At 44.2% G+C, this 27826-nt stretch overlaps 1 protein-coding gene across 3 annotated transcripts; it reads right to left on the reverse strand.

Moving 5' to 3' along the window:
- Positions 1-622: 622 nt before the first annotated feature.
- On the reverse strand, positions 623-27608 carry mideasb (mitotic deacetylase associated SANT domain protein b). 3 transcript variants are annotated; one of them, XM_071915661.2, is made up of 13 exons: positions 27282-27608; positions 20643-22620; positions 18345-18617; positions 16015-16363; positions 15594-15660; positions 13096-13238; positions 12428-12531; positions 9665-9740; positions 8598-8686; positions 7660-7803; positions 6054-6176; positions 4762-4967; positions 623-3715 (listed from the first exon to the last, which is right to left on the reverse strand). In XM_071915661.2, the coding sequence occupies exons 2-13, from the start codon at positions 22242-22244 to the stop codon at positions 3490-3492; spliced, it is 3402 nt and encodes a 1133-aa protein (XP_071771762.2). In that variant the 5' UTR covers positions 22245-22620; positions 27282-27608; the 3' UTR covers positions 623-3489. The 3 variants fall into 3 exon arrangements, with proteins under 3 accessions (XP_071771762.2, XP_071771763.2, XP_071771764.2); XM_071915662.2 differs by lacking the exon at positions 27282-27608 and adding an exon at positions 24940-25059; XM_071915663.2 differs by lacking the exon at positions 27282-27608 and adding an exon at positions 23899-24014.
- Positions 27609-27826: the final 218 nt, after the last annotated feature.

Genomic DNA, 27826 nt, shown 5'->3' on the forward strand with positions numbered 1-27826 from the left:
GGTGGATTTTTAAATAAAAATCTTGCCTATAGTGAAGCTTTAATGAGCTTTAATGAAGGGGAAATTGGGCCGTTATGGCAACAAATAGTAAAAGGAGACAGCAAAGAAACAATAGAATATAAATAAGACTATAGCAAAAGCAGGTTATATAAACATACGCAACTGACAATTTCAACATTGGTACGTGTTAAGTGGAAATGTATGAATGAAAGTATGAAAATGCATGGAGACGCAGGACACATGGAACAGTTTAACAGACACAGAACTAAATCTTCGGCCGCAAAATTATCCATGTAAATTTACAGTTTCAGTAAATATCAGTAAATACGGTAACAGCCACACCCTTAAACCATCAAACCACTGCATGCAAGAGACTCCACCACACAACCACAACTGAGCATGATGCCATCAGAGCCATCAGACACTGAGGGAGCACAGCACAGCTTGGTGTCAACACAACACTGCCCTCCTCTGCACTTGGTGGGTAATATTGTGCAGTAACTGCTGCAACAATGCTGCCCCCTTGTGGTGAAATACCTCTCTGAAACACCAGTTCACATTACCATCAATAACAACATCATCATTTAGGAAAGAAAAATGAATGAAGACTTCAAGAACTTCATGAATATTGTAAAACTTTAATATACAGTGCTTCATAAATCATTACTAAAAACACAGGTGGTAAAAATCAAATTGAAACAAATAAGTTACATTGTAGTAAAAAGCACTTGAGATTCCTTTCCGTTTTCATCATTAGTGTGAACCCCATAGGAAAATAGCATAGAAAGTATGCAAACATAGAATTTCATTCATATATATTTTTCTAATCTTTAGCTAAATAAACCTTTTTTTCCCCCCCAAATTCCCTTAACCAACTGGATGAAACGAGGAAGGTTTAATACAGCTGTGTGCTCGTGGCATGGCCTCAATTTCACCCATAATTCTGTTTTACAGCATGAAAACCATTTCATGACAATGCTCCGCGACAATCTCATGACAAGCCAAAATAAAAAAAAAAAAGAAGAAAAGGAAATATAAATTAAGATAACAAAAAAGTCCGCAAAACCTTTTTTCCTCAATTGGCTGACATTTAAACATTTGACCTCAAGCACACTCACAAACACATGCACACTCTTACATACGCCCACACACACACAAATACACACAAACACACACGCAGTCTGTGCATAGACCCAGGTTTAACTTGTGGAGTAACTGGTAATTGGAGCCGTTCCTCCCCGCTCCCTAACTCCCCACTGTGGTTGTCCTTTACAGGAAAATAACCCTTTAACCCATTTGTTGCTATGGCGACAGAGACTGGCTCTGGGCCTAAGGGCTTAAGATAGAGATATGTAGAGATAGATAGATAAAAACGTGCTGTTTCAATAGTCCAATTCAGTTGCCTCCTATCAACACAAGGTAAACAGAAAAGGCAACCATAGATACACATGGTAGGGGTAGACTGGTATAGCGCTTTGTCGCTATATCAGGCCGATATTGGCAGTAATGTTTACTGCCTATCTTTGAATATGTGGGCTGCATCACATTAACCCACCTAAAAAGAAATTCATTAGTCTGGATTTCAGCGCAGAGTTTTCGAGTCACATGATGGTCTAAGTGCTGTTTCAGAGGCTTTTCATGCCGCTGAGAATAAAACTCTGAGAGAAATAGTGAATCCTTTAAATTTTTTGGCATGAAAAGGTTTAAATTTAAACATACTGAATAGCTATTGGCATTCAAAAACCCATATCAGTCGAACCCTAACAACGGGACCATCCAGGTTAATGCGGGGTACAGTAAACTCACTACCGATGCTTCCAGCCTCTCTTAATGCCGGTTTGCATCAATAAATTATTTACTCTCGCCATTAACAGTCTGTGGAAAATGTAAAACTCAACATGGCTAATACGACTCTATGGCTAGCAAACAGCGCAGATTTGTTTCCGTGATGATCTCAAAATGTGTCGTCATTTTGTTTCCTTTTCTGCCTCTCCATGTGTATCTACAGAGACCTACAGTTTCAACAGTCCGACTCTTTGCCTCTTATCAGTTACAGAGTCGACAGCGAGGCATCCAGAGCTTTCAGTCGTAAGGATGACACTGACAGGGAGGAGGGTTTGGAGGAAAAGGGAGAGAGAGAGAGAGAGAGAGAGAGAGAGATCTGGAAACCGGGGTCAACTTGTTCTATTGCACATACATTTCTGCCTCTATTTTTTTTTCTTCGTCTCTGGCTTTCAAAATCTCACAGTTATAAACAGGCAGCGAGGAGCATTATTTGTTTTTTTAAATAAAAAGCTATCGACAAATGAGAAAAAAGCGCTCCAAATTAAATTGCAGCCAAAACCAGGATATAATAATAATAATAATAATAATAATAATAATAATAAACAACGAGAATATTCACAAAAACAACAATAACTATATATAGATACACAGGCAGAAAAAGTAACAGTTACCTGTATATAAAAAAAAAAAAAAAAAACAACAGTGTAAAATTGATTGTCATTTCAAGATAAAAAGCATCAAAACATCCAAGGCATCAACAGTGAGGAACAAAAGGAGGAACTATAAAAAGTGACAAGGGGGGGGCGAAGGGGGGGGGATTCACAGAACTAAAGCCCAAACGAACAGCGCTCAGAACGGAGGGGGAACCCATTTGGTGTACATCATGCGTCTGAGAAAGCTTTTGGCAGCCTCGAGTGGAGAAAGAGCGGCTAACGGAGGCCGCGGTTTGCACACGCCATCCGTCGGTCTATCAGTCTGTCCGGCGCGGGATTTACCAGACCCTTCACAAGCAGGGAAACTGACAGCGTGACCCCGTTGGCCCCCTTGCTGCCGGTTTCGACACTGCGGCGTTCGTATCGCCACGCCGTTTGGTTCCGAGCGGTCAGAACGAGTCTTAAACGAGTGCGGGCTGCGGCTCGTCGCGAGGAAGGGGGTCCGACGAGTTCCCACCCGTCGACAGGAAGCGGGAGCGAGATTCGAAAGTGCTGAGGGGGTCGCGGCCCGGCCCGGCCCGGCGCGGACAGCGGGGCGGCGCCCGGAGAAGCGGCATGGCTTTGACGTTACGGAGCCCTGTGACCAAGAGAGGTAACTCTTGAAAAGCTTTTCAGGCAGAGTAAAGGGGGGATGGCGAGTTTTTGGAAAGCGCGCACACACACACACACACACAGACACACACTCCCACCCACCCAGGTCCACACATTCACGCTCAAACGCATACATGGGAGGAAATCTGTCCCTGAATGTGTCAAGCTAGGAAGTCCTGTTGTTCCACAAAATATACAAAAAGCAGTTCATGGGAGGATTGTTTTTATCCCTCCCTCCCTCCATCCACAAGTCTTTCCTTCCACTGCGCTGTTGAGACGGAGAGAGCGAGCCATGCTGCTTGGGCAGCGTCAGGTGGGGCGTGTGGCAGGAGAACAGCCGGGGGGGGCGTGTGATGCCGACGGACCGGTGTGAATTCAGTCTGCGCGCGCGGCCTTCGTCTTACGGCCAGTCCTCGTCGTCGTCGTCCTCTCCGTCCGACGAGTCGTCGTTGGTGCTGTCCCCGCCGCCCTGTCGCGTCCCGTTCTGCTGCCGCGCGGCCAGGATGGCGGCGGCCTCGGCTGCCGCCCGCTCCTCGGCCTCCTTCTGGCGCAGCGCCGCCGCCTTCTTCTCCTGCTCGGCGTGGCTCTTCATGTGGGCGCTGCGGCTCTTCACCTTGTAGAAAATCCTGCGGGATACGGAGAGGAAGTCAAAAGGTCAGCTTTCTTTTGCTGCAGGGGTTCTTACAAATTCATACATGATACATTGAACTAATAATTAGGGTTGTATGTAGACCTAGAATAGAGTTTAATTAGATACTAAAGCAGAGCAAAATATATACCTGATTCGACACACTTACAACACATTTTCAGTTTCTAAATTCCATACTTCTCTAGACTTAATTTCTTGGCTGCATATGAAGATTGTGGTCAAGGTTCAGTATGATGTACGATAACAAGGTTTGGGTGACAACTGTCAACTAGGCCGTATCACTGTAACTGAAGATTATTATCCACAACAACAAATATCACAATATGTGACATGGCAGTGGGTCTACAGCTACATAAAATGTGTAGTCATGTGTGTACAGGGCATTAACATTGATAACTTCTCCAGACTTTTTGTGCAAGCTTTCAAGAACTGTAAACTACCAACTTTAAATTCCATATGTCAAGACTGGTCAGACCTGCGTAGGAGCCCTGGTTATAGTTCTTTTAACAGATTTTATTAGTATCTGCAGTGGTGACTAATCCATTATAAGAGTACTATGGGCAGTATAAGTGGGTAAGGGGCGTGTGCAGATCTTGTTCACAGTCGCTGGGTAGAGTTGCATTGACTAGGGGCACGATGTGCCATATCTACTCTGTGTTTCAGTTGCTAGGAGACAGTTGGCAATAACAGGCCTGGCGTTGCCATGGGACAGCTAGTTATTTAATCAAAGCATGTCAGGGCTGTTTGATTCTTTCCTGTTCAAACACTCGCCATGAGACACTTGCCACTATTTACCAACACCTCGTCCAGGGGGACGTGGGTCTGACAATAGCAATATCCCCCTGCAAAACCTCCACATCTTAACTCACTAGTTCAGTCTAAGGCCACTTGCGTAACCCAGGCGATTACTGCTGTCAGTGTATCTTTGCTTTACATAAGCAAACAGACCCATGCCAACGTCTCTAACCGGACAGCATTGAGAGTTGGCCTCAGTAGACCGATGTGACCTTTTTGAACACCGACCTGCCACATTTCTTGCAGGGGAACTCTCCCTCCTGGCCAGCGACGCCTTTGTTGCCGGCTGGCGGGCCGGTCTTGCGTGCGTTGCCTTCGTTGCGCGGTTTGGAGGTGGAGCTGGGAGGGGGAGGCTGAGGGGGGTGGATGACCCGGGACAGAGGCTGCTCCCTCCCCACGTCGTCCTTGCCTTTCAGGATCAGGACCGCACCAGTCTGCACACACAAATGAAATGAAATGAAATGTAAAGCGTATTTAACATGGAAGCATCAGAAAACACTTTACACAGATATTTTTGATATAGCACAATAGCATGCAAACGCGCTGGTTAACATACATATAGACATACACTAACAGCCAAAAAGCCAAATCTCCCGAACCACTATTAAAATCCAAAACCTTCAAAAATCTTGTTTATGGTTGCACCATGAAATAGACCATGTGAAAGCACAATTCAGCAGAGAAGGACACAATTCAAAAAAGTCAAATAAAGTCCGTAGCCCGGTCCTTTTGTCAACAACTTATTATGGCTGCTATGGCAATGAAGTGCAATGGGAATAATGAGGTTAAAAGTTTCTTGTCGAGTCATTGTTTACTGACAGACGCACTGAGGTTACACAATCCAGAGAGGTGGACATCGGCCAAAATAGCTCATCGGAAATGCCAGCAGAGGGCAGCAAACCCATGACCTCTCCACCAGGACATCCCTCTGTCAACTGGGGCAGAGTTCAAAAGGGCAAATATACATCAAACCTGATGAAGTCGACTGAGGTGGCTTAACCAAGGACGTGAGGAGTTTTGATCCAAAATGATATATCCAACATTTGAAAAAACATCACTGACAGCAAAAAATGTAAATCTATTATGGCATTTTTCAAAAATAGTATGCAGTTGAAGTCCTTGGTTGACAAAATTATAACACTTTTACAGACTATATCACCTAGATTTTACAGATATTGAATGATGAACTTCAGGTAATGATTTTGTCACCAAGATGGATATAGACCGTTTTGAAATAGAACTCTTCACATACTGTTCTTTCATGCAATCTATTTTTTAAGTTGCAACACACACACACACATAAACACCATGGCCAGAAAACAACCCAACAACAATTCAAACCACCCTGCTGAACATAAGGTTTTAGGCGAAGTCATCTGTGTCTTATTAGCCCAAGCAGGCTGAGCTGCATTTGTGGTCTGACACAGGAACAAGATATTCCACCATTCATCCACTCATTCACTTTATTCATTCTTTCATTCAATTTCCCACGCAGAGCCGCTGATCCATTTCACACTCACGTTCTCGGTGGACTGCAGCGTGTGTGTCACCCTGGTGGGGCCGGCATCCTGTTTCCTGTCAGCTGACCCCTCCCACTTCCTGCTGTCCTCCTCCTCCTTCCGTGACTCCAGTCTCTGAGAGCCCTATTGGCCGAAGGAAGCAGAGCGTAATTAGAGAAGCATCTAAAATCTAACCACTAGCTGAATCACATTTCTGATGCATATTCAGAGATGCACTCTGTTAAGTTCTTAGGAAACATCTGGTTGATATTTGAAACTTCAGTTAGACACAAACCTCTAAGACAGAAATTTACAACCATGAAGCTGCATTTTTTGGACGTGAAAGCTCTGTAGTGGAGCAAAGTACTGTGATGATGACTGACTGACTAAAATAATTTTTTTGAATTATTTTTATACACAAAACCATCCAAACAGCATCTTCCGTTAACATTAGTTTTGAGGCATTTCTACTTTATTAGATAGTATGCGGTGAATACTGCCAAGAGAGATGGGAGAGGGGGTGGCATGTGATGAAGATCATGAGGCAGTTTTGTACTTATACTGTCTGAAGTACATGGTATGTGGGTTTTTTATCCATCTAATATTTATGGACATTTGTAATGCTGAAGATAATAAATATACCATAGGTAATGGATGCCCTGTGCACAGCAGCTCTCCTCTCAGACCTGTTATATTTAAATATTTATTACACGGCTCTGTTGAACTGATTGGCCAATGAAGGTATTGTGGAGTCTGTTGTTTCTGAATAACACACTGCTGTTTCACATAACAGACCGCTGTTTCACATCTAATCATATCATCTGCAGTCAACAAGTCCGGTTCATGCTGTTGATTTCCAATCAAATTAACCCGCGACACCTGGTGCCAAAAAGACGGTACTCCTTTTTTACTGCAGACTGTTCTGCCGGCCTATTTTTTGGCAGAAGCTTTAAATTTAAAATTTAAATTATTTAGCTTGCAATAAAATCATTTTAAATCAATATTTTGTGTCAAATGATTCATGTCTCTGGTAAGTAGCTGTGTAATACGGTCCACTTTGCATTGGGGTCTGGATTCACCCTGTCGGGGCTTATTTAGCAAAAAATGACTCGCTGTACATTATCTTACTTAATGTGTCTATACAGCAACAACAAAACACATCTTGTTTGATGTATAGATATATTAAATAAAGGGATGCACCCATATGGTTTTATGAGGCCGATATCCAAAATTTTCCCACCCATATCAGCCGATACCGATATGCATTTTTGTAAGAATCTGGTACAAATGCAGATGCAAAACAGGTTAAGCTTTTCAGACATGCCTATCTTAAGATAATGAAGACCATATTAGTTTTATTCTGTTGTTAATTTAACAGTTGTATTAAGTGACACACTTAAAAAAAAAATTTAAAAAAAGGGACACAAAAATGCCAATTCCAGTCGGCCAAATATTGGCAGTAAAAACATCAGACTGATATTGCTTTTTAAAGCCGATATCGGCCAATACGGATAGTCTGCCGATATCGGTGTATCACTAATTAAATAAATTTAAATATGAAGCAGGTCTGAAGCACTGCAACGTTCAGTATTTTTATTGTTGTGTGAGCTAATGATAATGAACTGGCCTTGTGGTCCAGCTCCTCCTCAGTGGTTCTGCTCTCAAGAGGCTCCGCCTCCCCGTAGGTCAGGGTCCCGTTGCGGCCGATCTTGACGTGCTTCTTATAGGTATAGTAAAACTCCACACACTGCGCCACCGTCTTAGTGCTCACCTGTGGACCAAAGACACACTTCATGTTAAAGCTGATTTTTTTGTTTTTGGCTTCACGTATCCATGGAAGGCTTGTTGAGCATGCAAGCTCCTTTTTCAGAGTGCTTCACACCTCGGAGCTGCCAAGTACAACCACAGTCTTCTGCTGCTGAACAATGAGGAGATCCACTGCAGCTACTCAGTATGCCTTACAAAGACAGTGTCTGAGAGGAACACGGGCCTAAGGCACTCTTCAGAAATAAAGTTTAAAAGCCTTTAATCTGTTGGCTAGATCAATAAACAGGATAAAACTGACATGTTTTGGCCTCACCCTTCGTCAGTGAGGCAGTAAAGACAAGAAAAATACCAAATAGTTCCATGCTCTCATACAAAGACAATATTTGATTGAGACACGGCACATAATGAAACCAGAAGGGAACATTGTTCCAGTGTGACTGTATTTTCCTTTGCATTGTCTTTCCCTCCACAGCCAGGCCAAGACTTTATCATGTGCACACTCTGTGAAGGTAAGGGTTTATTTTTACAAGTACAGATAAAACTGCACATTGCCAGCAACTGTCTATTGTGTTGTACCGCAGCATTTTACCTAATGTTAGCTAGTTTTCAATACCTGTGCTTGGAGCATGTTAGTGGATACACATAGTGGTAGGCTGCCTTTGCTCAGAGGCAGGACACTTGTACTGGGGATCAAACCAGCAACTCTTGCTTTGCAGCTTGCTTTGCAGCTTACTACCACAACTAGAATCGATAGTTTCTATTTCCCTATCCTTTTGATCTGAAGCCACACGCACATACCAGTTTCTGCACCATGAAGAAGTCTTTCTTGTAGGCAGTGATGCCTTTGTTGAAGTGGCGTCTCTCAGCTGCTGTCCAGCTGTCCGATCCTGAGGGAGGGAGGTAGAGAGAGGCAGAGGAAGACAGGTAGAAAGAGAGAGAGAGAGAGAGAGAGAGACAGACGCAATGAAGAGGACAGGGAGATGAGAGAGAAAAAAAGAGAGACAGAATGTTAGTGGGCAGTTAGTGAGACACTAGACCACTCACAAAGCTTCTCTACTATATTCCGGGTGTGTGGAGACCCCCAACTACCCCCCCCGTCTGCTCAAAACCACACACACACACACACACACACACACACACACACACACACACACACACACACACACACACAGACTACTGGATAAACAATGGCTCTCCTGTCTTCTGCTTGGGATTAACCACATGCTGTAAACCCCCTCTATCCTCCCTCCTTCCCTCCCTCCCTCCTTCCTCTCCATCCCTCATCACGTTGACCCTGACAATCCTCCACAGTCACCCACCCCCCGCCCTCCACCCCCTCCACCCCACACCCCAGCTCCTTTCTCCCTGCCCCCCACAGCCACACTCTCACTGCTGCAGCTGCTGTGGTTTGCAAGGCAAGGCAGGGGGCTTGCGAAGTCCTTCACTGTCGCAGGGTAAGAGGACAGCAAGGGATTGATACGGGAATGATCATGAACCAATATGGATGCAAGCTGGCGCAAACACACACACACACACACACAATTCAACTGCAGATGAAGTAAGTTATTAGACCTGGGGCAAACAGGATTTTCAGTATTTGTTTTAACTGTCTTTGAATACCAGCTGGGTGGGGTTTCCTGCATAAAGCAATACAATGGGTGCCAGAAAGTTATGACAACCACAGGAAAGTATTTCATAATCAATTTGGAATACTTTTCTGTGATTAACAATTTACCTGACACTATCGGAATAATCCTGGTGGAGTAAACCCCACCCATCTGGCACTTTAGGTTAAAAGAAATGCTAAAAATTATATGTAAATACTACTGGACCCAGGTCTGATGAGTTGTAGTTACATGACCAACCTGAGTAGTGGTAGTCTGACAGATGATGGGACTTGGGGAATATGGGGTTCTTCAGCATCAGGAGGGACAGAGCACCCTGGGAAACAAACAGAAGCTTATAACATCATTTTAAACAAAAACTAGCTGCATAGCAATGACTCCGTTATGAGCCTTTATACAGTGGGGAACTCCTGCCAAGCAATCGGACTCTTGGGCTAACAGGCGCTCCAACTGCGCTTTATAAGCCTGTAAAATGCACCTAGCCAAGCTATGAATCAGCTGCTTTGCTATCTACAGCTAACCAGGGAGCAAGCTAACCATCTTTCTTCATTTCCGAGCATGTACTCCCTCTTGAGTATTACCGGAATAAGTGTAAACTTTGTGCTCGTGGAGAAGCGAGTGTGCCTGACTGTGCATGAATGTTGAAAGACAGCAGTGAGCCTGACCGCTGCAGAGTGGGCGCTTTGACAGCAACCCCCCCTCCTCCTCCTCCTCTTCCTCCTCCCTTAGTTTCCTTGACAACGTTGGACCAGTGCTGGTCGCTAGGGCCTGAAATCTCCACCACTACTACCACAAAGCACCCTGACCGTTCTGTTGTTATTCTGCATCAGGGTTTAAAGTCAACTGGAGCTCGTATGTGTTCATTAAGTATTGATTGGTTAAGTCACTTGAAGGCCATATGAGGAGTTCATTTCCAAAACGCTATGTAACCATTGAGATAAAAAATCTGCCAGTCTTTGTCAACCAAGTTAGCTATTATCTCTTTACTTATGCTCTTAAAAGTACAAGAATATATTTAAACTTTGTTCTATCAATTATTTTGCAAGAGTAAGTGTCACGGATATCAAACTATTCAACTTCGCTTTGAATTAAGATGCAAACTGGCCGCACGCAGAAATGCTATTCTAAGATGCCACCCTTTCCTTTTCTCTTAATGTCACAGCATCCCTCTGCAGCTATTTCTGTATCCCTCCCAGTATTGAATTCTGTTTAATGCAGTTAAATTATATTACATCACACTGCATTCTCCACTGTTATTATTGCCACGGCATTGATGTGGTCAGGAAAGACGCACTTGCGATGCTGCCTCATGCCAGTTTAACTGTGACCGCTGTTTGGCCTGACATTACTGAATCCAGCGCAGAGCATGTTGTTCTTTCTGTTAAATTGAATCAATGGCAAAGTGATATTTATTGTGACAAGCCATGTTTCATTTGAACATGGCTAAGAGTTCTGTAAAGCCAATTTATACAATGGGTAGTTTTATCCAAGCAATCTGATTGGTCAAACATGCGTTCCAACTGAGCTGCTACTTCCTATAATGTTTGGTGATCTGGGATTTATTACAGCGTTGGTACTTTAAAGAAAACTTTGGGAACTGTTGTATAAAAGCCAAAGTACCTCTGAAGTCAAGCTTTACTGCAATTATGGGTATGATGGTGATGCAACAGGTACGAGATGCAGGATGCCCTCTTGTGCTTTATTGCTACAGTATATTGAAACAGCTGGAGCACCCGTTTGACCAATCAGATTGCTTGGCGACACTAAATAATGCGAGTGAGAGCAAAGAGAGTAGAAAAAGAAGAGTGTTATAAATTATAATTGTATTTCAGAAGTGCAGATCTGACTGTGCATGTCCAGGTCTGTGATCTGCAAATTCTTAAATAAACATTTACGATTTTTCCCAATTGTTTGATGCATATTTGTGATCATTTGTTTATTTTTTTTAAACCTTTATTTAACCAGATAAGTCAGTTGAGAGCCAATTCTTATTTACAATGACAACCTGGCCAAGAGGCAGAAACAGAAGGCAAGTCGGTGCAAGACAATATCTGGCAACTGACTTGACAGATGAGCTAAGAACAGCACATGTCAACCCGTGAGCATGTCCACACCCATGAAAATGTATAATACCAGTAGAATAAGAAGAATTATAATGCTGTACAGTCCACAGGGCATTCTCAAGTCGGAAATCTTTCCCTCACCATCTTGGGGGAAACCCTGACCTCTGCTCTACGCTGTCTGCATGGGAGTGAGCTCTCTGTGAGCAGTGAGAATATCTCAGGACAAATACAAAAGTCAAGCTGTCAGGCAGAATATGGTTACCGCGCTAAACCAATAGCCCCTGTGCAGCACACCTGTTTCACAGTGGGCCTGCCACGCAGAGTGTGCAGCTGCTGCTGTGCTCTACACAGCGGCATCACTGTCAAGTCCGCCACTGTCAAACGAACCACACCATCTTCTAGTATCTCAAGTCATCTCAGGCTACCACAGAGTTTCAGTGCAGAGCATACTGAAATTCTACAGATCAGTCACTTCCGTTGTAGTGATAACGGATTCACAGATCAGGGCATTTATTGGTGCATTGTGGTAATCACGTTTGCAATGGCCACAATTCTATTACTGTTGCTAATGGAAATAAATAATGCAAATGAGAATGTGTGAACAGTGCATGAGACCTTATGTTTTGTTTCATTCAGGAAAAGAAGGCTCATGTTGTTGACAGAAAGATCATATGTTCACTTTGGAAAAGAAAAGAAAAAACAGTAATCTGAAGTTCATCATTCAATAGTTAAGCTACCTGCTCTCCTCAATAAAGTATTACAATCTGTTTTAATTTTGAATGAATCATTTTGTAAGAGTGCGGTGGGTGTCATTTTTTAAATGGTGAATATCTCAAACTCTTCAAATATTCCCTGTCAGAGTGGAAGTTTGAATGGGAATGACCGTTTTGTTTGTTCAGTTTCTATGGGTCAAGGCAACCTCCAGCCAGTCGGTGCTCACCATGATATCCCCCTTGCACTCGTACAGACAATGCAGGGCCAACTCCTGGTTGGTGCCTCCTCCACACAGCACACTGGAGCAGGCCAGGTGCATGAGGTCTTCCACTGAAACAGAGAAAGACACAGAGAGAAGACTGTAATTAGAACAGAATTTATTTATATAATAAATAGTGTAGTGGTATCTGGGGAGGATGCACTGGGCCGCATGCATCGCACTGAGAAATGGAAATGAAACTTGGAGAAATGACTTGCTGCTTGAGACGTCCCCAATGTTCTCTTTGCAACATTTTTTGACCATGACTTGCTGAAAAACGTATCCGTTTGCTCTCCGGTGCGATCACAACAACAGAAATTATTATTTCTCAGTGACTTCCGCTTTTCACAAAACGAGGAAATGAGATTTTGGTGATTTCACAGTTAACATCGCAGAGAGTGAAACTCAATTAAGACCGAGGCAGTCTTTACTGCTGTTGATTTATCCATAAAAAAAGAATACTGCTTATCATAAAAGGATGAATATGAGATCAAAGAACAGACTGTCAGCTTTTTATAATGGGACTCTATCAGTGTTAAGCCAGCTACTCCAGCAAAAAACAAACTCACTGTCTGCCAATATTTATGCGTTTGCATCTTAATGATCTGAAATACTGTATTAGGTATTGGTCTTACCTTTCTCCTGGAAGTCAGGTTTTGCCTCCAGGTCGTTCAATGGAGTCCAGACCAGCTCGGCCCGGTGTTGATCCAGTTCCACAGCTGACCGCTGCCTCAGCTCCGGCACCTCCGCCTGGTACCGTGACCCAATGTTTATCCGTCTGGGGACAAGACATCGATGTGAGTGACAAGGTTGGAGTTAGTTCAGCCTCTTATTAGTTAATAACAGAGCATACATTCTCAAACTCAACTTTGTTTTAAGATCAAAGTTTTATTTGATTTCTAAGCTCATATTTTGTTTCTTTTTCTAGCTTTTCTTTCTTACATGATCATTCAGTGGTCACATGAATATTGTTGGGGCACTATGGCTTTGACCACTGCAATCCATGTAATGCTTTGTTGATCTAGGAATTTAAGCTTATTATGCTGTGCTCTGGATAAGAGCATCAGCTTAATGCGTAAAATGGAAATGTCTTTCAAAATCAGTATTTTAAACAAAATACACTTCTTAAATTGGCTGAACTGAAAGTGAATGGACCTTAACCCTGGTGAGTGATAAAGGTCATAGTCAAATAGGAAGAAACTAGAGTTGCAACGATTAATCAATTAATCGATTAGTTGTCAACTATTAAATTAATCGCCAACTATTTTGATAATCGATTAATCGGTTTGAGTAATTTTTTAAGAAAAATAAGTCAAAATTCTCTGATTCCAGCTTCTTAAATGTGAATATTTTCTGGTTTCTTTACTCCTCTATGACAGTAAACTGAATATCTTTGGGTTGTGGACAAAACAAGACATTTGAGGACGTCATCTTGGGCTTTGGGAAACACTGATCGACATTTTTCACCATTTTCTGACATTTTATAGACCAAACAACTAATCGATTAATCGAGAAAACAATCGACAGATTAATTGACAATGAAAATAATCGTTAGTTGCAGCCCTAGAAGAAACACTAATAAGCCAGTCAAAACATGTGAATCATAAACTGCTCTTATCAACATGTGTCATCTTTTTTGCAATCGAAACCAGAAATCTCAGTGCTAAATTAATGGAAATCATGTTGCATCATGTTGACAGACAATCTCGTCCGAGGATGCCCCGCCCTCCCTCTGCCTCTCCTGCAGTATTTCCAGCTGAGTATATGTGTGTGTTCTGGCAGCCTCCCCCAGGGTGGGTGGGCTGCTGAAAGCTGAGCTGCTATGGCTCATGCATGTTTGGGAGTGCGGCGGGCTCAGCTGAAAGCCTGATTTATGGAGAGCCTCGCTGGTTTGTCCCCGACTGACTGCTGAGCAGCTGGTACCAGTCAGCAAACAGCTCCCACAATGCACCCTGGCTCCTCCCCACCCCACTCTCTTTGTGATTAAAAAATAAATAAATGAATAAATAATTAAATAAATAAACAGAATCCTTGACTGATGCTATGTGGGTCAGACCCTATGGAGTCTCTCTGTCCTTTTAACCCACAGCAATAGCTGCTCCCCCTCTCTGCTGCTGCATTTTTCTACAAACTTCCAAACTATCAACAGCTATGTTTACATGTACGGAGTAACTTGGCTCTTGGCCATACTCTGTTGAAGGTCTTATTTGGTTTAAGCTGTTTGCATGCACTTTTGATACCCTGCGATGGAGTATCCCCGTTTCTGTGAATAAAGCAATTAACAGAATATTCCCGTCTGCCTGTGGTGTCCTGCCCAGAGCTAGAACGGTCTGTTTGCAAAAAAAAAAAGCATGAAAAGGTGCGGCTGCCAGCTGTCCCTTCCCTCTCTCTTCAACTGAGCAATAGTAGGTTTCTTCCAAGAGAGGGGAAAGAAATCACGATCCCAAAAGTGATAGCAAGTACTGCTCACCACCATGCTTTTCAAATCAAAATGTACCAGATGGTGAAAACCAAAAGTGAAAGGAGTAAGACGTGTGACTTGTCACAGTAACCTGTTTAATATGGGAGCAAGCCAGCCATCTTAACAGAGTTCCCCATAATCAGAGTATGAGCTTTCCTGGGTTATTGTACAAGAGTTATGACATTTACACGAGTCAGACCAAAACCAGGTTACTTGAGTAACCAGGTTTAGAACAGAAATTTCTGTGCATGTAAGCCTAACTACTGAGAGCACAGACCACTGATGTACTAAGTGCACTTTTACTGAGAGAGACATTAAACTCAAATCTATAGACTGCATAGTGAGATTAGAAGGCAACTGTTAGCATTAATGCTAGATGTGGATGACAGGGCAAGAGATTCCCGTGGTTACAGTGGCAGAGGGGACGACTCCTTTAAAGGGTGGGTTTAGGATTTCAAGAAGTCTATGTTATCCATCTATGACTAAGATTCCTTCCATCCCAGTGTTATGGTTTGAATAACTGATTGCAGAACTACTGTTAGTATTTCTTAGCAATGCTAATGCATGCTTTTGGGCAGTCGTATCATTTCTTTGAAAACTGACACACAAACCCAAAACCCACCCTTTCATTAATGGAAGACGATGTTGGAATGTGGAGTGGTGAGTACTTACGGCTCTATGCTGACTGGAGTGGCCTCGCTCATAGCAGACAGAACCGGTGGCGTTATGTCACAGCTGTCTAAAGGAGCAGCACAGCAAAACAAAAAATCCACTCAGTGAAAGTATCAAAGCAGATTTTTCGAAACAGAGGTGTATATTGATATGAAAGAGCTAATAAAAAACAAATGTTATGTGTTTATTACAATATTTGCAAGATGAGTCATTAAGTTAGGGCTCCAGCTACAAAATATCCATGCAGTAACTATCAAAAATCACATTCCTAACTACAGACTGTACATATAGTTTGATATGCCAGAATTTAGGGGAAATAAGTGTTACATGCGTATTACAATTGCAAGAATTATGTCCAGTGCTCCATGATTCTTAAAGGACAAGTCATTGAACAATATAAGCTTGTCCTTTATGGACTTACTGGAGCGCAGCAGGCTGCGTGTGGCCGACTTGGGTGTAGCGGGCGGAGGGAGGCCCTGGCCGCCGGCTGCAGCGGCCGCAGCAGAGGAGAGGAAGGTGGAGAAGTAGAGGCCCGAGCCCTCGCGGACGGGGCTGAGGATCGGCGGAGGGGTGTAGGGGGGCATGCTGAGGGGGTTGTCGGCGAGGCGAACGGGGGAGCGCAGGTGGCTCTGGTAGGGCGTGATGCTGGAGTAGACGGGCGGGGCGATGAATATGCCGGGTTTAGGCGGCGGGATGAAGAGAGGCTCGGGCCGCGGCCGCCGTTTGGACTTTTTGCCGTCGTCGTCTTTCTCCCCCTCCGTTCCGCCATTCTGGTGAGGAGAGATGATGTTGAGAGGTACAATTAGAAATGAAAAAGAATAGAGTCTGCACACTGCACTGATCCCATGAACTAATGTATTATCAGCTGTGATGTCTTCTTCAGACATCAGAAAGGTAGATGTAATCCCATGAGTGCCTCTCCTCCATGTCAGGTCAATATTTTGTCTTCTCTACCAACCACTTTGGCAGGTGACCAACCATACTTTAGAGATTCCTATCCATTTAAAAAATCATATATGGCATATATGTATATGTAAAGCATATGGCATATATGTAAAATAGTGGACATGCCTGATGAGTGACACCAGTCACTGTGGCCAATGGGCAAAAAACGTTTGTTGTGCAAAACACATTGTAAAAAAGCAGATCAATTATGAGCCATTAATATACGGTTATGAGACACTGTTCCCAGAGGAAGCATTATAGTACATTATACCTCATTTCATGTCAGTAAACAGACATATACACTCAATAGCTGACATGCACACACACTCCTAAGTTGTCCTTCCCTGGGTTGTTTATCCAGAGAAATCCTACAGAGAGAGAATGAGGCCCCCCAGTACTGTACATAATGTACAGTATAGCAGTGCTATACAGTAGCATAGCTAAACCCTGATAATCTGCCTGATCTGGGACAGGGCAACCAGTTCACCAAATCTCCCCCAACTGAAAGAGAGAAGGGGAGAAAGCGTGGAGCGCTGAATTGGGGGCAGGGCAGACATGGACATGAAGGGGTTTGGTGGGGGGCAGGGAGAGTGGTGTGTGTGTGTGTGTGTGTGTGTGTGTCTGGGTGGGGGGGCAGAAATGTAGGGATTTAATGGGAGGATTATTATGGATGTGATTATTAAACAGATTATAAAAACAGACTGAACAAGACAGTGGAACCTCAGTCCATAATCCCCCCATTTTCAATTTGCCCCCCTCCACAGAGGTCAGAGTGCAGGCTCTACCACAGAGCAGCGCCCCTGGAGCTGGAAGGGATACAGTGTTCAAGAACATTTCCTTAGGATGCAGTGTTTCCCATACATAGGCTTTACCTGGGCTTTATCACACCCAGGAAGATTAGTTTCCACCCAGTAAGATTTCTCAAAATGTTCTTTAATTTTAATCCCAAGTTTGTCAAACTGACATCACATTATAGAGAGCTGACTGTGGTAACTTTCAATCATTTCGCAATATACAGATCAGTAGAGTTTTAGCTTGTGATGCCCTTCCCCCTCTTTCCTGCTGTGCAACTAAACGCACACAGTGAGAGAAGACCGAGGCACAGTTTGGCTTCCTTTGTTGTTTACCCAGGTAAATTAGTCTGCACAGGGATAAAAGTTTTCTATCCCTGTGACGGATTTCCGTAGTATGATCCGTATAAATTTGCATAAGCAATATAGGTGGCATGGTAGGCTATCGGGATGCATGTGTGTGTTTAAGATGGTCAAAAATATATTGGCGAGTGACGGTGCATCGCCTGACTGATCTACTAATCACTTCCCATCCAATTACTGCAAGTATTGCACCCAATCCAACAGAGCCTCCCGTTATAAAAGCCAAACTGAAACCTAAAATTCTGCAATTTGCTCCAAACTCTCATGTGTTTGTAAACAGTAACTTGACACTTGCAACCCCCCTCTCCCTGCCAACAACCACCACAAGTAAATGGTCAATTTTATGATGGTAACTCAATTTTTTCTAGTTTGTGGATATATTTATTAAGGAAATGAACTGAGCGTGGGCTAATTCTATTTAAAAATGAAGATGGCCTGTAGGAATGCTACAGAGAAAATTATTTACTCTGTCACAAATATATTTTCATTTGACAGAAGAAGAAAGAAGAAAGGTATGGAAAAAATTTCGCAATTCCGAACCGCTGTCAAATTGTCAAAGTATCTGCACCGGTATCAATAAAAGGACACCCAGTGCTGCTGTCACTGCAAAAAATCAAACAAAAGTAAAGCAGCGAGGATGGATTGCACCCACCTGCTCTGAGCTCTCCGACAAAGAGTTCCTGAGTGAGCGTCGTCGGGTGACGATGACCGAGGGCTTGTGGTCGGCGCGGCCCAGGTCCTGGGGGTTCGAAGGCCTCGGAGGCCAGCCGGAGCCCAGGGCGGCTTCCTCCCTGTCCGGGGAGGAGGGGTCCTGCCTCCGCACTGGAACGGACACGGGGATGACCAGCGGCAGGAGGCTGTCGTCTCGAGGCCGCTTGGTGTTCAGACCCTCTGACTCAGTGGGACTCCAAGGCCTGTGGGGCTCCTAAGAAAGATGTGGATATGGTATTTTACTTTTTTTTTTCCTTCGCAGTACATGATATAAAGGTATCAACAATATAGGTAATGTAAGTGGGAGTTAGGAGAAGGGAAAAGGGAAACATTCCTTATTCCTCGGTTCAATCTAGTCAAATATTGATGGACTTGGGGTTGTTTGTTCGAGTTATGAGTTATGTTCGAGTGTTATTAGCAGTTATACCCCCATTTGACTATTGGTAGCATTGTGAAACAAATATAACATACAGCTAATTATAAATGGGTTACATCAACATACAGCATCAAGTCCATCATTAGGCTCCAACCAATACCATGCACTATGTCACAGGTGCAATACATTGTGGTCAGTGTAGTTCCCTAACAACTTTCAGTGCTTGTAGCTTATCTTACCAGCTTAGTACACTACAGCACCTACAATAAATCTAAAACTAAAAATGTCTTGGGTGGCTGGGAGGGCTGCCACATTATAATCAATATATTGGAAACCCTGCAACCTTGCAATTCACCCCGGATTAGAGAAAAGAGAAAAAAGCAATATGCAACTAAAATGAAGTTAACCATCAAATGGAGTGTTAAAAAGATAAGTCAATGCAACATTACACATATTCATAAGAGACAGTAGCCAAACAGGAAATTAACTGCTGTGAAAACCAAGCAATTGGAAAATGGAACAAATGAGGACAAGAAAAAGTATTTCATAAATCTGCACCTCGATATTTTACTGTAAGGTGTAACACTTAAGTCACAGACCTTACATGCATGTCAAAGCAACTGTTGACAAACACATTCCTCACATTTTTGCTTTGAGAAACCATAATGAGTGGGCATGAGCAGCCTGTGTGCTTTAGTGTAATGACCAACTCTGGAGAAACTTCGAAGCCATCTAAACCACATCATAGGACAGAAGCATACTGTCGCTTCATACTGCATCTTCATGGGCAGAGAGTGCGCGCAGGAATGCAGTTATGCTGGATCCATGTTCATTATTCCTGATGGAAAACTCCAGCCCTTACACCAGAGCAGGAGAGAGATATTCTGCTGAGCGCTGCAGGCAGGGCAACCCCGCACCCCTCCCCTGTATAGAGAGAGGGGGTAGGGGAGGCCAGGCTGGAGTTTCAGTCCTCTGATGGGATGGGGGGAGGTGTATAGGCATGCAACTAACACACTGTCTGTATGATCAGCTACCCATGAGGCAAGCCCAGGGCACAGCCACACTGTTTAACAAGACTTGTGGCTGTTTAGCAATATAAATCGTTGCAAAATCAAGAAGCTTAACACACATCAAGATGAATAAGCGTTACTATAACATCATGTGAGATGTTTATTTAAAACTTCTCATGAGATAAAACGTATACCAATGCCGGTTACAACCAATGCATTTAGCCTGTGGTAATGTTTGCGATATCAAGTCTTGAGGTAGCTAAAGATTGTCCCTGCAAGGCAGAGCTCAGCTCTGTGGTGTGCAGTTCATCGGGTGTTGATTAGATTCAGCATGTCTTCCAGCAAAGCGTTAATCACAACCAACACAAGTTTTGGCACAGTTTGCCTGGCAGATGCATTGTGCCGTTTGTTCCAGTTCCCGCTCTTGTGCGGGGAGCTGAAATCCCACTGCAATTATACCTTGGGATAACACAAGCAAAATAGATTTTTAGCTCTCACCAAGATATTCTCAATTTAGTAAAGGCATTCAGCTTGCAACAACGAGTTTAGATACAGACTGCACTAAGGACACTTTGTTCCCTTTTTTGTTCCAGATTATTCCTGTAGTATTCTTTTTCTTGAGCGGGAACAGCTGAGAGACAGACAAGAGCGTGAGAGAGGGAAAGAGAGAGAAAGATGGAGAGAAAAAGAGAGAGAAAGACACAGAGAGAACAAGAAATGGAGGGAGAAAGAGACACTGAAAACGAAAGAGGGAAGAACAAAAAAGAAAGCAAGACAGAGGGAAGAAAGACGGAAACTAACATGTGGCATACCTAAACTGAGCCTGAGCCACCATGACACCCAGGTCCCTTACCTTAACAACATGAGACGGTAGAGACTCCATTTCCGAGGCCTTCTGCGCGAGCGTCTCCAGGTTGACCTCCTGGGAGACCCTGCGTTTCCTGCGTGTGCTCTGGATGACGCCCGTCGGGGCCGCCTGGATGTCACGGGCCCCGTTCTGGGAGCCCTGGGGCCCCGGGGCCGCCTGCTCCGGCGAGATGAGGAAAGGGTTGTCGGACGGCGCCCCTCCTTCTTTGGAGAGCCGCCTGGATCTGCGAGGCTGCGGCTGGGACTGGGACTGGGACTGGAGCTGTGTCAGGGGCTGCGACTGGGGCAGGGGCAGAGGCTGGAGAGGGGGCTGCAGAGGCTCCGTGGGCTGCTGGGGTTCTGGGGTAATGTCCTGGATAACTGGTTCCTGGATCTTTGGGGGAGCTGGCGCAGCGGACTCCTGGGAGTGTACTACCACAGGCTGTGGATGTGGGTGAGGGTGTGCGTTTTGTGCACTGGGGTAATAGTCAAGCACATGAGGGTTTTGTTGTTGCAACTGCTGATGTTGCATTTGCTGCTGAATTTGGAGCTGTTGCTGCTGCTGCTGCTGTTGTATTTGCTGCTGCTGCTGTTGTATTTGCTGCTGCTGTTGCTGCTGCTCGTGCTGTATTTGTTGCTGCTGTAGCTGTTGCTGTACATGCTGTTGATGATGAAGGATTTGCTGTTGCTGCATTTGATGGTGTTGCTGTTGAATTTGCTGCTGCTGGAGTATGTGATGTTGTTGTTGTTGTTGCTGTTGCTGGCGTTGTATTTGCTCTTGCTTCTGCTGTTGCAGCTGTTGTAACTGGTGCGGGGGTTTTGCCTGTGTTGAGTAGTTTAGATTGGGTAAGGTTGTCCTGTTGCCTTGGAAGGTCTGGTAGTAACCTGTCAGGTGCTGCTTGGGCTGGCCAAAAGCCAACTGGAAGGGTTGCAAGACTGAGCTTCCCCCTTGGTTGGATGTGCTGTGCTGCTGGGTGTTCAGCACCCCTGGTTTAAGGGTCTGCTGAAAGGCCTGGGACTGCTGCTGCTGCTGCTCCCACTCTAGGCCCCGGGCCTTAGCCACATCCCTGTAGGCTTCTTCCACAGGGTTGGCCCCCAGTGGTTGTTTGTCTGCAGCCCTATTAGGGGGCTGTTGCTGCGGCTGTAAGCCAGAGGTCTCATGCATTGGCTTCACAAAGGCAGTCTGAGCCCTTGAGTCTGTTACGTTAACTCCTCCTATGTAATTAGCAAAGTTCTGTCCCCAGTTGGCAATGGTGGTCCAGGTAGCAGCTCTCTGCTGCTGGGACTGTGATGGCTGCTGCTGACTAGGCTCCTGGTGGGGCCACTTCATGGGCACAGTTTGCTGATAATGACCCCTGCTCTGGTCACCCTTATCTGGGCTGAAGATGACTGAGTTGAGGTACATGTGGGGGCCCTCTGGATTGGAGGACACGGTGCTAGCGGCCTCGCTCTGTCCGGCATCTGAAGCAGTGCCTCCGAGGACATAATAGGAACCTTCAGGGTGCTGAGACGTCTCCTTCATTGCGATGCTTTCGTTGAAAAATGTGATGCGTTTTCCTGTTCTTTTGGTGCTGGGTTTCTGCTGGGCTGGTACACTCATGGCGGGCATGAATAAACAGACCCAGGAGAATATTTTGGGGGAGGGGGGACAAAAGCTGGGGGTAGTAAGCTATGTGGACAAAATACTAGCCTACACTGCCCATCAAACCCACCAACTATTAATGTTCCACTGTGTGTGTCCACTTGAATTGGTTGATCCAAAAATCAAAGCGCAAAAAAACATGCTTGTGTATACCCATGGACAGGGCAACCACAGTAAGGTAAAAGGGCAAAACTACATGGACAGCAGTAAGAGCAGTGGCCAGGTCAAACAAGGTAATCTTCTCTTCCCTCTTGCTGTTCTTTGTGACCTACTCAGTGGCCGCTGGGCTGGGGTGAGCGGTGCTGAAGGAGTCCACGTGTTTTGCTCATTCATGGGCGACACCCTGTATAGAGAAAATGAGAGAGGGGTCAAGCATGGAGCCATCAGACTAAAGAGGTACCCGCAGGGGGGGGCTCATTATCAGCCCCGCCTCAGCAATGTAAAAACCTGCTGTGTGCCTTTTCAACAATAGACCTCCACTGAAAGGTATCGGGTGGGAGAATAGAGGAGGGGAGGGGCGGGTCTAAGCTGTGTCATTATTAGCTAAGCTCACATGACACAGGGATAAGGACCTGCATGCAGGCGAGTACATATATTAAAAGGTCCTTAGGGCTTGGGTGGTTGTTAATAGGGATGTCTAAATCAATAGTTCCTGAAAATGACGTTGGAGGATATTATTGCATCACATTTTTAGGACGGGCCACACCATGAGAGCAGCAGTGAAGTACATGCAATGACAGTAGCAGTGAAGTACATGCACTGAAGAACAGAAGTTCATCATTCAGGCTCACTGATAACTTTGATATCTTTATCAAAACCCCACATGACTCCACTGACTTCTAGCAGACAGGAAGTTCTCCTTCCTGCCATGGCCGACCAAACACAGTAGGTTAAATGTGACACACAAAAAAAAAAAATCACTCAAAAAAAAAAAACACTCTTAACAGTAGTCTCTGACTCATTAGTTGCAAAAAAAGGAAACCTGTGCCCTTTGAACCATGTGTTCATCCTCAAAAGGGAAGGGCAAATGAAAGTGAGCAAGCATGAGTCATGATGAAACAATCTATGCAAGGAAAATGCAGGGAAAAAACAGCAGGAAAAAAAAGAGCACTGAAAAGGCCAAGTCAAAATGGCCTCGCACAACTTGATGGCTTTTAGGGGATCATTTCTATTGCCATGGCTACCCATTATCATCATCAAAAATATTATCTGATGGCAGGGTTTCAGAGCAGATTTTGACACAATGCAGTCTGCCAAGTCTTCAGATGCACACAGATTCTGAATGTTTCTGTTGCAATTTTACTCCTTTGGTCCATCTGTATAAAATGCACATCTTGTCAGTCTTTTGCATCAGTCAACAATCTAAACAGACAGAACTTTTCTGTCACTGCGAGAATCATCAGGATCAAACCATCTGCCTACTGCAGGACTCAGGTTGCATACAACAATCTGTCAAGATGATTATATTTAATTAACATTAGAATCTACAACATGGAGTTGGCGATGGCTGCCGCTTCTCTGATATCTGAAGAAGTGGCTGACAATTGTCACCCTTTACTCTGGTGGCCTAGTAAAACACACACACACACACACACACACACACACACACATGCACACACACCTTAAAATAGACAGCTGCAGCTGTTCAGATCCTGCACTGGCTCTGGGGCACCACTGACTGAGGAACCTGAATGACCACACTAGAAAGCTAACAAACATGGAGACTGAATCATGTTATCAAAGCCTATGAAACAAGCTAAATCTCAGACTCCTCTGTGAACGGTGTATGCAAAAACATTAGGATTTCCTTGCAGAATGACAGTGCTTCGGAGCAAAACATTACTGTTGTTTATGGAGAGAGTAACAGTGAGCATGCAGTATGGACAGTCTGTGCATAACAGCCACACTCTCTATCTGAAGTGAGGGATAATGACGTATCACAAGTGCAACATTACACAAGCCTCATGGGGTTTAACCCAATAAACAAAGTAACATGTTAAATTGGCTTAAAATAAATGTCAAGCTCAATTAGCCGCCTAATCCATCGCCGTTTCCCAATTTAAATCGGACCGTGTCGCCCAAATCGCACACCCCGGCCTGCACCGTGCAGGAGGGCAAAGAAAGCATCATGGGACGAGAAATAAAAGAGGAAAAAACGACAAACATGCTGCGTCCTACACGGCAGCCCTCTTCCTGGACTCCCCCCCTTCTCTCTCTCTCTCTCTACATCCCTGTGGCCAGCCAGCTCAGCGCTATTTACGAGAAACCCTTTGTTGCAGAAAACGGATTATCCAGTCACTAATGCCATGCCCCGCTGCAACAAACCCGGCCAAACAATGCATCCTGTAAGTGTAACAGGAGCTTCAAGGCAAAAGTAGGGGGATATATAATAACGCTGCGGGGTCGACTCAACTTGTCAACACGGTAAATACGTCACACGTCGCATATATTTCCCACTTTCCGTGCGTAAATCCGCTTCGATTAAGATATAACACATGCCACACCGCCACATCGATCTGAGCCACAGCCATAACGCGAGGAGTGGGCGCCCAGTCTGTTCGGACGAGGTAAACAAACTTTGTCAACACACGGTCTCCATAATAACATGCATTGTCGACGGCTGCAGTCATCAACGCCGCGGTTTTTCTACCCCGATACTTACTGTGTTTGTCATGAAAGCTGCTATTAACAACGCTGCCCGCAGGATGATCGCAGACTTCGCAGCTCCGTGCACCCGACAGGCCCGCGCGCAGTCACAGCACAGACCTGTGATGATGACTGCATACATCCCCAAGGTTGACTCATGCTATGCTGCTGACCTCACTAGTATTTTCTCCCCCCCTCCCCGCTCCCAAGTCAGGAGGAAAGGGGGTCGATGTCGGGCGGAAATATGACAACAACAACAACAACGCGAAAAACGAAGCGCTAATCTGCAGAAACGCGGGGGCAATGCCGCCGCTGTCTGTTGCACATTATTGCACTCGGATTGCACGGAAAAAACACACTGGCAATGCGGCCTTTCGCTGTGGATCGAGCAACACACACTCTCTCTCTCTCTCTCTCTCTCCCTCTCTCTCTATCTATCTGTGGCTGTCTTGTGATCCCCCTCTAGCTCGCTCGCCACACCCACTTCCATGCCCATACAAGGCCTTCCTCCTCCATGCAGCGCGCTGTAATTTACGGAGCAAGATCCCTCTCGGTCCATGCGGGAAATTCCGACACACGGGAGGACCGTGGGGATGTAGAGGAAGGGGGTAAACCCAGCTACACGCTCAGCCTAAACACTTTGATTTTGCGGAATAGGAGTTTACTCATCGGGGGTTGGGAGGTGTGAATTGAGAATGCGTGGTAAAGTCAAATTCAGTTCCTGCAGTTGGAGTTGAATTGGAATGACAGGAAACCGAATTGACTTCCATCTAATTCCACTTCTGACATTGTCTTCACGTTATAGAGCAAATATTATGAATCAAATGAAAGAGTTAAACAAATCAAATACATTCAATCATAATGTTTGTATTATGATTACATGTAATGCACCTGAAAGGTACCTTTTATGATATTAAGTATTGATAATATGACACTATGTGCAATCTCTGATATGTTACGAAAAAAAAAAAAAAATCCAATTCAATTTCCTGTAGGTTTTTTTTTTTTCCAATTCAACTGAGGAATTGGAAATTGAGTTAATTAATGAACTGACGCCAACACTAGCTGTTACTCACTCTTTCACGTCAAAAAAAAAAACCTTAATGACATGAATTCATATTATACATCATGCAGGAAGTAGTGTCACACTGATGTAAGCTATATGAAGGCCTTTAGAAAGGCATAAATGTATGGTAAAGTATTGGTGGTTGTTTGCCTCATGATGATCAGGTCATAGTCCACTTTTTATTTTATTTATGTACCACATCAGCACACAGATCACACTGCAACGTGTTTGCCTGGTTAAGGATTTACTCGTTTTTTTTTTATCCTCCAACTCATATGAACACGAGTAGATACTGAAAGAAAACTACTGAGCCATTTGCATTTATTTTCATAGTATCTTATCATTCACCCTGTAGTGGCAGCACAGTAACGGCAATCTAAACTACCCCTATTTACACTGAGAGTTAGTAAAACCTGCTGGTGAAAACACTCTTTGCAATCTGAGGTTAAATTTCTTTCCACTGCTATAATATAACAACATATATCATCATGCCTTTGGTCCATGTTATAACACTGAATTGGACATTACATTCCTGGAAATCTCAGGAATATATATTCACTGAAACGCGTGACATTAGTTTACTGAAGTACAAAAATAAAACATCGATTGAAATCAAGTAACAGATAACGTTGGAACTAGTGCAATATCATGGCAATAGGCATGACCAAGCATGTCTCTCTCTCTCTTTCTCTCTCTCCCTCTCTCTCTGGCCTCAAAATAACGTGCAAAGCCTGAAAACATTCACAGATGCAGTTGACAAGAAGCCGAGTCAGACTGACATGCCTGCCTCTTATGACACTGTCACTGCACTGGGGATTGATTGTGTGTCTGTCTGTATGTATGTATGTATGTGTGTGTGTGTGTTTGTGTGTGTGTCCTCCAGCTAAACAACATCCTTTCCTCTCTCTCCGCATGTTTCAATCCAAGCAACGGTCACACATTTAGCACATCACTATAAATACAACTGATTCCGCCGATGACATCCATTTTTTGTAAGGGGGGTCTTGTGCACAGCAGAGGGTATGAGTCAAGAAACATTACTGATCATTTATAATTGACACACTGGATATCTTCTCTCAAACTTTCTAATTTTTACATCGTTGTGTGAAGGCCGAGTGGAGCGGAATAGAGGCAGCTAGCTACCTTAACTTTGGCTCCTTCAACGGCTAGCTGGCTAGTTCATTAACAACACAACAATAACTAGCTAACTAATAAAAACAACTGTTTCTGCTATAAACAACAGCAGCAACCATGAGCTGCCATGCATAAGCGTATAATCTTGCAGTACTTACATTAAACTCGGTCCCTCCATGGTACGCACACAAGCCTTCATTTCCACGCCATTTCCCTGTTCTAACGTCGCTCTGCTGCATCTAACGTTACGTTAACGTTCATCTAAATTAACGTTAGCGAGTTACTAGTGAGAGAAAACCCCCTTAAACTTTTTTTTTCTGGTTGCTCCACAAGGCGTCACTTCCCAGTTCCACTTTGAAACACTCAAAGAAAAAAATCGGTAACGTTACTGTTACATGTGGAAATCAAACTGCGCTGATAGCTGATAAACGACAATGAGTGCTCCGGTAATGATCGATTGCAATGCCAAATGTAAAAACCGCTGTTGAATCTGTTCAATAGCTGCAGTCTTGATCAACTGACATAACAACACTGGTTGAGGCCGCGTACCGTTTCTAACTTGCTGTAGTTGCCTTAACGGCTAAACTGCACGTAGACAAAGACGTTGCATTTGAGTGTCAAGATAGTAACCAGACTACACCGGAACACCGTAGGGCAGGAAATCATCTTGCACTTGCGTACAACTGTTTAAAATTAAACATTA

The sequence above is a fragment of the Centroberyx gerrardi genome, chromosome 17 (genome assembly GCF_048128805.1).
Source record: "Centroberyx gerrardi isolate f3 chromosome 17, fCenGer3.hap1.cur.20231027, whole genome shotgun sequence".
NCBI classification, from domain to species: Eukaryota; Metazoa; Chordata; class Actinopteri; order Beryciformes; family Berycidae; genus Centroberyx; species Centroberyx gerrardi.

What these genes read in the sequence shown, in the direction of transcription:
- mideasb (XM_071915661.2), bottom strand. Translation starts at nt 22,244, where the DNA reads ATGCCCGCCATGAGTGTACCAGCCCAGCAGAAACCCAGCACCAAAAGA. An exon ending in ACTCCAGTCAGCATAGAGCC is followed by an intron (nt 13,239 to 15,593) that starts GTAAGTACTCAC and finishes TCTTGTCCCCAG; the next exon opens with ACGGATAAACATTGGGTCAC. An exon ending in AGTGCAAGGGGGATATCATG is followed by an intron (nt 9,741 to 12,427) that starts GTGAGCACCGAC and finishes TTTGTTTCCCAG; the next exon opens with GGTGCTCTGTCCCTCCTGAT.